At 38.4% G+C, this 9,492-nt stretch overlaps 1 protein-coding gene and 1 long non-coding RNA gene across 4 annotated transcripts in view; one reads left to right on the forward strand and one right to left on the reverse strand.

Moving 5' to 3' along the window:
* The window catches only part of LOC143175074 (uncharacterized), a 45,309-nt gene extending 37,235 nt beyond the window's left edge, over window positions 1–8,074 (forward strand). Inside the window, exons 7-8 of one of the 3 annotated variants that reach the window (XM_076372102.1) lie at window positions 443–682; window positions 8,004–8,074. In XM_076372102.1, coding sequence (XP_076228217.1) covers window positions 443–642 — 200 coding nt within the window. In that variant the 3' untranslated portion in view covers window positions 643–682; window positions 8,004–8,074. Of the gene's footprint in view, window positions 1–442; window positions 784–8,003 lie in introns of those variants that run through there. The other 2 variants (XM_076372104.1, XM_076372103.1) reach the window with 2 other exon arrangements.
* On the reverse strand, window positions 37–8,019 carry LOC143175078 (uncharacterized). Its single transcript, XR_012999700.1, has 4 exons — window positions 7,878–8,019; window positions 6,651–7,804; window positions 279–651; window positions 37–175 (listed from the first exon to the last, which is right to left on the reverse strand). It is a non-coding gene; the product is annotated as an uncharacterized LOC143175078 (long non-coding RNA).
* Window positions 8,075–9,492: the final 1,418 nt, after the last annotated feature.

The raw sequence follows: 9,492 nt of genomic DNA on the forward strand, positions 1-9,492 counted from the left end.
AGATAAATTGTATATTTCATGCTTTTCAGTATTTTGTTTGTGAAACAAAGATCTTTCAATTTTTTTAAATATTTATTACTGATATTGAGGTTGAATGTGTATTAATAACAAATTTATAAACACAAACTTTCATTGGAAGTTTTAACTATTATTTTTTCGTTGATCATTCGGGGATCTAAAAAGAAATTCAATTAATTTTGTAAATTTGTTTGATCCGAAACTGTACAACGCAATGGTAATAAAATCAATTATTGACAGATTTGTCGCAAATACACTACCTTTTAACACTACATTTTGTTATGTTCGTCGTAGATTCTCACTTAGGAACCGTCAAACTTTGTTTGCTTACTAATGTTTCTATGGCTTGAAGGTACCACCCTCTACTTATTGTATCGACTGTACTGTTTTGACTGGTGTTACCGAAGCTCTTACACTCTTACAGAAAATGTATTTCGATTCAAAATGATGCTAGGGCACATGTCCTCGAGTGATCATCGCCGCTACCTGAAGTTTTTTACCCGGTTCATGGGTGGGATACCTTTTAACGGTACGAAGAGCTCACGTCAAGACCTTCTCGAAAGTCTACCGGTCGGACCCCGACGTATCATCCCTAGCGCTCCAACGTTTCTATCCCTGCCATAAACCTGGGCCCTACGAAGCCACAACACATCTATTACCACAGGTTTGGAAACACTACTTTTCGTCTTTGCATTGCATAGAACCCAATGTATTGATGGTGGGTGGATAAATTTTTCATTATAATAAATGCAGTATTATTATTTATTACTATATATTATTAATTTATCCGTCCCTATTAGTCTTCATAGTTCTTTTAATGGTGTCCTTTGGTTTAGTCTTTAACTATCTTTGTTCTTTTTTAAGAAATGTCATTCTATTGACTAATGATGTGAAATGAAAGATTGGTTGTTTGAATTATTCGTAGAAGTTTGAGTAGATAGCATGATCTGTTCCGTCCGATGCGGAAGAAAACCATGAAAATCCTAGAAGATTCGTTTACGACATGGGCATGCCAACAAAATTATTTTCGGGATTAGCTTCTTTCGAGTCAGTTTTAGTTTTGTTACGATTGGCAATTTCACCCCAAAAAATAGTAAAGTTATTTAATCATTCCGCGTTTTTCCAAGCAATAGTTTTGGAATTTTCACTTCGTTCGTCCAGACAACCGACCATATCGTAAACAGGGAATTTCCAAAGGGTCGACTCGAACCTCGTTCGTAACGGTTCCTTCAGATAAGAGTCAACCTGGAGGAAATTTCCACGGTATCGGCGAACCTTCGAGGATCGCACGCACGTGGCCATTGCTCTCACCCTCGCAACAAGAGGGCTGGGCCAAAGGGCGTCATCCAAACGCCTCCGACTTTTTTAATTATGCGCTGATTGGAAATTCGAATTTACCCAATCAGCGCACTCGATGCGACCAGACGGTGTCGTACAAAAACATGTCGTTCGACGCATCTTCCGCTTAACACACTTCCCGACAACCTTCTGTGACATTTAGAAAAACACAAATCCATCGTTCGAGACACACACACTTCAGCTTCACACACCGAAGAAGCATCTAGTTCGAAGTTCGAGAATTCGTTCGTCTCGAAACGCGTAACATAAGAACGGGTTCTCAATATCGTGAGAAACCGATGGTTTGATCTCAATCATTCGGTGATCAGAATGGAAACAGTCAGTTTCTGATTATGTTCGGAAATCGAAGCGTCGCGATTGACACGGGGGAGATATCGCGTTTAATAAAATAAGTCAATATATGTTTAATAGGAGGTATTTCACTTTGCGAATATATTATTTCCCTAATAAAATCAGACCGTGGAATGATCTATTGAGGAGGAGAATTACAAACCGTGACGTTCGTTAATTGACTGAGCGCTTTATTAAGGTTCTGATGGTCTTTTGTACACCTCGAGAGAGGGGCCTACGTGACCCTTGATGCTTTGTTCGTGTCTTGTGTGGTCTGGCAGGATGTGGCTATCGTTAGGTAAGCCTGTGTTATAGTTTCAGGTAGCCCGGCGGAATGTACTTATCGGTAGGTGTTGTTTAGACTAGGCCTGCGTCACACGATCATCAACGACACCTAAAGTTAAAGCTGGGCTTTACAACCCCTGCCAAGGGATTTAATCCGCGTTCGGTGATCGTACACGGGCGTGTAGTGTAACGAGATTGCCACGCTATCGACACAACATCATCCCTTCTGCAGCTCAACCACCCACTCTTTCATTGGTCCACAAGAAGCTGTCATTGCATGAGAACATATTGGTTTTTGTAGAATTTCCCATCGTAAGTGACGGTGCCAGAAGTTAAATCATTATATTCCTGAAATGTGAGTACATTCTAAATAATTAATTTTCTACTATCTGATGTAGAATATTCTAAAGTCATATATAGTTTTTATCTGTATTCACCGCATGCAAGGTATTTCAATTAAAAATTGCTTGTGTCCTAAAAGGGAAAACATCATTGCAATTGGCTCTTTAAACAGTACATCTAATGATATGATTCTGAATTCAAATAGAGTATTAAATTTGACGTCAAGAACTATAACACCAAATACGATCTACAATGGATGTTTACTGGAGTATTTTTAAATTAACAACTAAACTACTGAGTATACTCGTTTATTCGTTATCGTTCCAGTAAATTAATTGATTTTTAAAAACATTTCCGATATATAATTTTTAATAATCTTTAAAAGTCATTAATGATCGAAATATCATAAAATTTATACCGGCCATCTCGACTGATTCGATAGCTTTAATATCAATCATCGTAATAATATAACTCGTAAATGTGCATCCACATATTAAATCACTTTTCATGTAGATAAATATTTAAAACAGAACGATCGTGAAAAACTTTATCATTGTTACGTCACAGATCCGACTCGAAGGACCAAAAACTGTTCCGTAGCGGATCCGGCTCGAAGGACCGAAAAATGTGACGTCGCAGCGTGGCAACCTCGATAGTTGCACGCCCGTACACGATTACTAACGCGGATTTAATTCCTCGACTGGGGTTGTAAATCCCAGCTTTAACTTTAGGTCTCGTTAATACTCGCGACGCTTCGATTTCCAAATTTCTTCAGAAATCGACTGATTCGATTCTGATCTCCGAATGATTGAGATCAGACCACCGGTTTCTCACGATACTGAGAACCCGTTTTGATGTTGCGCGTTTCGAGACGAACGAATTCTCGAATTTCGAAGTAGATGCTTCTTCGGAGTGTGAAGCTGGAGTGTAGTTGTCCCGGACGATGGACTTGTAGAATCTGATAGAATCTCGTTACTCCGAACGGTTGAGTATCTGAGAATATCGTCACTCCGAACGGTTGAGTGATTCTGATTCGGTTCTAACTTGTTACTGATCTGAGTAACTGATTAACTGATGCGAGTGCGATCCTGTAGGTGTTTTTATACAACACCTACAGGTTTTGTGTCGAGTGCGCTGATTGGAAAGTCGAAAATGCCCAATCGGCGCATAATTCCAAAATGCGGGGGCGTCTTGGACGACGTCCTTTGGCCAGCCCTCTTGGTGCAAGTGTTAGTGTGTAATGTAGGTCAATAGACCAAAGAAATTGTTAATTTTATGTATCTGGTTTGTAAGGCCAGATATTTATTGTAACTTGGATGCACTGGCGTACCGAATAAGTTTTGAATAATTAACAAGGCTTGGCTTGATTTATTGGACTGTGTGTCCCTTTATTTTGTTGTTGATAATACTTGTCTTAATACTATGATGGTGCTGTCTTGATGAACTCTGGATAATTTGTACAATCGAGCGTGTCTTATACTAATTGTGGAGATGAGGGTGTGTACTGTTTCGTGTGTATGTTAAAAAGTGGGAAATATTTTCGTCCAATGAAGTTGTTGGGGGTTGAATCTGCTGTCTTGTGGTCACGCCTTGTAGGGTAAGTCGGACAGGTCAAGTCAGGTATCGTCAGTAGGAGTGTGGAGTACCGTTAGGGTGTCGTGAAGCTAAGCCGTCCTTTGTGTCTTGAAAATGTCTGAATTTGTTTGTTTTATGATGTCTCGAATGGTTAGGGTTTTATTTAATGTGTCCGGGCCTTTTTCTCTATCGTAAAAACTAAATGTTCCTTGACTATGCAAACGGGACGATGAGGGTTATTTCTTAACTGTATGTATTCTTAACAGCAAGGGTGAGGGCAATGGCCACGTGCGAGGGATCCTCGAAGATTTGCCGATGCCTTGGAAATTTCCTCCAAGTTGACTCATGTCTGGCGGAACCGTTACGAACGAGGTTCGAGTCGACCCTTCGGAAATTCCCGGTCTATGATATGGTCGGTTGTCTGTACGAACGAAGTAAAAAGTCCAAACTGTTATCTGGACATGCGCGGATTAACTAAATGATTTTATCATGGTTTAGGGTGAAATTGCCCCCTTGTAACTAAAACAAATAAACCGAGTTCGAAAAAAGCTAATCCCGAAAATAAATTTGTTGGCACGTCCATATCATAAACGAACCTTCGAGGATTTTCGCCGTTTTGTTCCGCATCCGACGGAACAATCATGATTATTATGAAAATTTATAAAGCAATTAAACATTATATATGTAGGAAGAAGAGAATATTTTATCGGGAACAATATAATTGTTTCACCACGGCTCACAATAAAACAGTCAACGTCAATCAAACAACGCGCACACTCTTTATATACTCGGATGGTCTTGTCTCACCCGCACACTTTCCAGAACATTCTTTCATTACCATGCATCATTAACATAAAAATCAATATAGAGAAAATCAATTTGATCTAGAATATTCCAATGCTTTGTACATATATTCAAAACGCGCTCCCACACAGTCGCGTCGTTCATCTATTGTACACGCATTCATCACTCATCAATACATCTATTCTCGCACTCAAATACATTTATTCCCACGTTTATGTATATAAGAAGTGACCAGAGTTCAGTTCTACACAGCGCGTAGGCATGGCTCTGAATAGCCGTGGCCGGCGAGAGATGGCCGTGTGGCGCCAAAATTCTGTGCACGCGCTATTTAGGGAGATTTCCATAACCTTTCCGAAAGAAAACCCGATTGCACTATTTCTACGTGGCATAAGGGGGGTGGGGGAGTCGGAAGGGTTGGATTCGTCTTGAGAGATGTCTGCAGAATCTAATGGTACATAGCAAATTCATACCAACCAATCCACTTTCCGCAGAAATATAACAGAAGTGCGTTCAACGGACGTGCATTTACGCTTTTTCAAATTTTGATCACCATTCACAAACATTTAATGATACGCAATATTCAAAATTTTTATAGCTACATATTCGGGTAGCTCTCCTCTATTTTTTGCGACAAATTTTAACCGCCTATCCTTTCTAGTTTTCACGTAACACTTGGTTGTCTGAAAAATTCCACCGTTTTTACAAAAACCCAACTTTTTGGAAAACTGGAAGTGACCCAGCAATTTGGTTTTCGGATTCGTATTTAAGGTCAGGAATTCTATAAGAATCACCTAGTGATTATGAAAACACTAAACACCATTTAAATTCGCGGAGTTCAGTTTAAAATTCTCAACACAATATTATAGCGCAACGGGTTAACCCCTTAAGCGATACGAAAATCTTGAATGTTTCATACATGTTTTGTTCCTTCATAGCAAAGATACATAGGAACAATTAGGAATTATTTGGCATCAGAATTCTAGCATTGCACTACTGTTAACTTATTTATATTGTTAAATATTTTTAGTCAACATCAATCATTTTGCATATTGTAATTTATTTCTACCAATTGAAAAGCGTCAGTCATCGGTGACCGAATTTTTCCGGCTCGGCCCGAATCTGAAATATTCGGGTACACGCAAATGAGTCTATCTACTTTTTGAGAAAAGATGCTTTGTAGACCCACTGTGTGTGTATGGTGTTATGGCAAAGACATCAATCACTATAAAATTTCTAACGTCTACTATAATTGTGGCTAAATGCAAACAAGATGAAACAAATAATTTATCAACAATATTTTGTATACATATTTTGTATGTTTTTGTCGTTTCATAAATTTAGCAAATTCGAAGTATCGCATAAGAATGGCATGTAAGCAGATTAGGTTTCATAGCTTGTACTGCGAATTGTTTTTTAGATACAAGTGTATATACGTATAATTACTGAGTAGACTTTCAAACTTCATTTTCTTGGGAAGTAAGCCTCGGCCGAAAACCCTTTATTATATATTTTTGTTTCTTTTTTAAAGGGAACATTGGTAATACTACAGTAAATTGATACTAGGTTATCTTTCAAAAAATTGACACCTGTTATAGAACGGTTAGTAAACGTATGCATTAGAAGGGACTGCATCGGTGACCTTGAGTTTAACATCTGTTGTCAGAATAACTTATTCTCCATACGTTAGGGTGACCCTTACTTTTTGATCACAATATTTTTCTCGGGACAATTCTTTAAAGAATGTTACAATTCTAGGGCGAACTGAAAGCTGCAAGAAACCGCACTAAAAATTGTGTACTTCTTTTAGTACTAATCTAAACTTTTATATAAAATAAGTCCGACAGCTAACACTTGTACCCATTACATGTAAAACCCTTCTCAAAGTAAATGAAATATGTAATGCTTATGACAAAATAAAATAATCAAAATATACTTACTATAAAATTAATTTTACTTTCACTTTTTCGGAATTTTATCTTCAAGACAATGTCTCCGAGTACACAATCATCATCGATGAATAGTACTTTGGATTTTAGAATTTAGAAATGCTGTCACAGTAAACCAAAAATTTTTGTAAAACTATTATAGTGGGGCTACTATTATCATAGATATTGAAAAGGTGGATCTTCAGTAAAAAGAGAATTAGGAAACAATATGGACAACACGTAAAAATACAACTTAATACCACGAAGGCCAACACACGACTCTATCACGCACAAAAATGTTCTTCTCCGCTGTCTCTTACCAAAATGTCCTTCTCGCACGCATTCCCACTCGCTTTTAACACACACCCCCATTCGCTCTGTCTTTCTCCCCTTGCACCCTTCTCACACGCATCTTTCGCCCATAGTCAAAATTCACGCAGTCACGTACACGCTTTTCTCACAGTTCAGTCGCTCAGTTCCAGACACTCTTCCTCGCATTCTTTCAGCCACTCGAGATTTTCTAAACGCAGTCACACTATTTTCCAAACATCCCGGCGCCGGTCCGTCGCAATACGACCTGGTCGCGCTTACGCACGCACAACAAACCATTCATCCTACAATAAATATTCTAGATACTTACTTATCACACTTACTTATCAGTAGACTCGCATTTCCTTCGTTTGCCATCTCGTGTACAATGCAAGATGCACGCGTGTTTCAGTTCGATAATAGGGATTGATATGATTGGGGCCCATTTTTCTGAGGTGGGCTGGAGAAAAAAAGGGGTTTGCACCACTCCTGTCTACGTTTTTATTGTGTAAATGTACAAAATTCTCCTAACCTGAATTCGACGGTTTCCTGTACAAACTGAAAGAGTTTGAAATTCTAACAACTTAAGTTTTTCAATTTTAAATAGAATGGTTTTCATGGGTGTATAGAATTTTTGAGAATCACAAAGTAAAAAAATCTGCCCCTTCCGTGCACCTCCAGTACGAGAAAAGCTAGCCTTACCATTTCTAACTCTATTGCCAAATTCCGGGGTGTCAAACTGCCACCCCTCATTTTAATGACTTCCAATTAGCGATTCAAGCTCAAAAGTCACAACAGGAAGGGAACTCTCATTCACGACGCTTGAGCCAGCTCAGCTTCGACACGTGATCGCTGTTCTGCAAGAATTTTGTTTTAATAAAATGAAATGTAGAAACATAATTTTAGGGCACCCTTTGTATTAACACTAACTTTTTTCTCTACCGTTCCATCTTCGTCGTATACTATTCCATTTCCATTTTTTGTTACTACCGCGCTGCCGGTGACGGCCACGTGTCGTAGAAGTGAAGGAATCCCCTTGTCTGTCTAACTGTTTAGCTTGTCGACAGTGTGCCAACACTCCAGAGCTGGGCAACAAATACTCGACAATGCAACCATGCCATGCATCGCTCGGTGGTTCCGAGTCTACCACTCCCCGTTCAAACACTTCTTCAATACAGAGAAGAGGATTAGAATATAAAGGACAGAATCACCCAGCGATCCAGTGTGGTCAGATCAAGACTTGTCCCTCCGCCATTCCTATCCCTTTTACGACTCCATTCCTCGTCAGCGGGCATCCTCTAATACCTAAGCAGTCTAGGTAAACCTATCACGTGAGATCTCCCGCGCAACAGGAACTTTTAACTTGTAAGTTTTTGTCTGCCAACAATCTCTTAACATTTTGAGTACCAGGCATAAAGTTTTCGAACTAAGAGAGTATTTTTACTTTCCCATTCGTTGCACACGGTAAAAATATAATACGACAAAGTCAATAGTGGAAAGCGAGGGTAAAAGTTTCACGCTTTATAACGAGCTTAACATTAGATTTACAGACATTTATCGTACAGCTTGTTCTACTGTTTTTGTAAAAATCGACATTCCTTCGTTTAGATTTCGGAAAGTAGAGATTTAAACGTAGACGATTAGGATTCATATTAGCGTACCCACATTAATCAAAATCGACACAAACATTCAGCAAATAATGTTTATAAAATACAGTAGGAGTCAAAGCGACTCGTTCCGTAAATCTAGTGTTAAACATAATATTGGCCGATTTTTTACTACAAAGCTACAAGAGTTCAAAGACCAGAAATTTCTCGATTCCAATACTTTGATTCTTCAATTTTGTGCAGTGACGTGGGTGAGGTCCACTCGCCGCACTCGGCCCGATTGTTATGACAGTTCAGTTTCGCCATGTCTTTGTTACTAGCCCAGACACCGTGTAATGAAAGCGGACGATCAATTGATTAAATATAATATTCATACAATGGATTCACGTGTAGAAAATTGATAATAATGTAATAGATGATAGACTCAGGTTTGAGGAATAAATGAATAAAGTTGATAGAAAATCCGATAAAGTAAATACGAGTAGGAGAATAATTATACGATTGTAGTCCGCGTTCGGGCACAGTTTGAAACACAAATGTTTCACAGTGAACAGTAACTTTTTGCATTACTGAAATATAGCGGCCGGACCGACTAAAACTAGTCACTAAGAGCATGAGTTGGTGATAAAATTTTCTAAAAAAAGGAACATCTTACAAGGAAATCACAAAACTGGCAAACAGAAGCAAGTCAACTGTACATAGTACTTACAGTGTGGAGCATACCTGGTTCAATAACTAAAATTTGTGCTTAATTCTTTATTTTACATCATGAACAGTAAGGTATGTAAATAATCATAGCAATAACATACTGCATTGTTCAACGGAACATAAACACTTTCCAAACATCTCCTTTCGTTTGATATTTAAAATATACAATCAATGATATGATTTTAAGCCACATTTTCTGTATTATGGATTTCTTAACTTTAAAAAAAGTC

Source organism: Nomia melanderi, chromosome 11, assembly GCF_051020985.1.
Source record: "Nomia melanderi isolate GNS246 chromosome 11, iyNomMela1, whole genome shotgun sequence".
In the NCBI taxonomy this organism is placed as follows: domain Eukaryota; kingdom Metazoa; phylum Arthropoda; class Insecta; order Hymenoptera; family Halictidae; genus Nomia; species Nomia melanderi.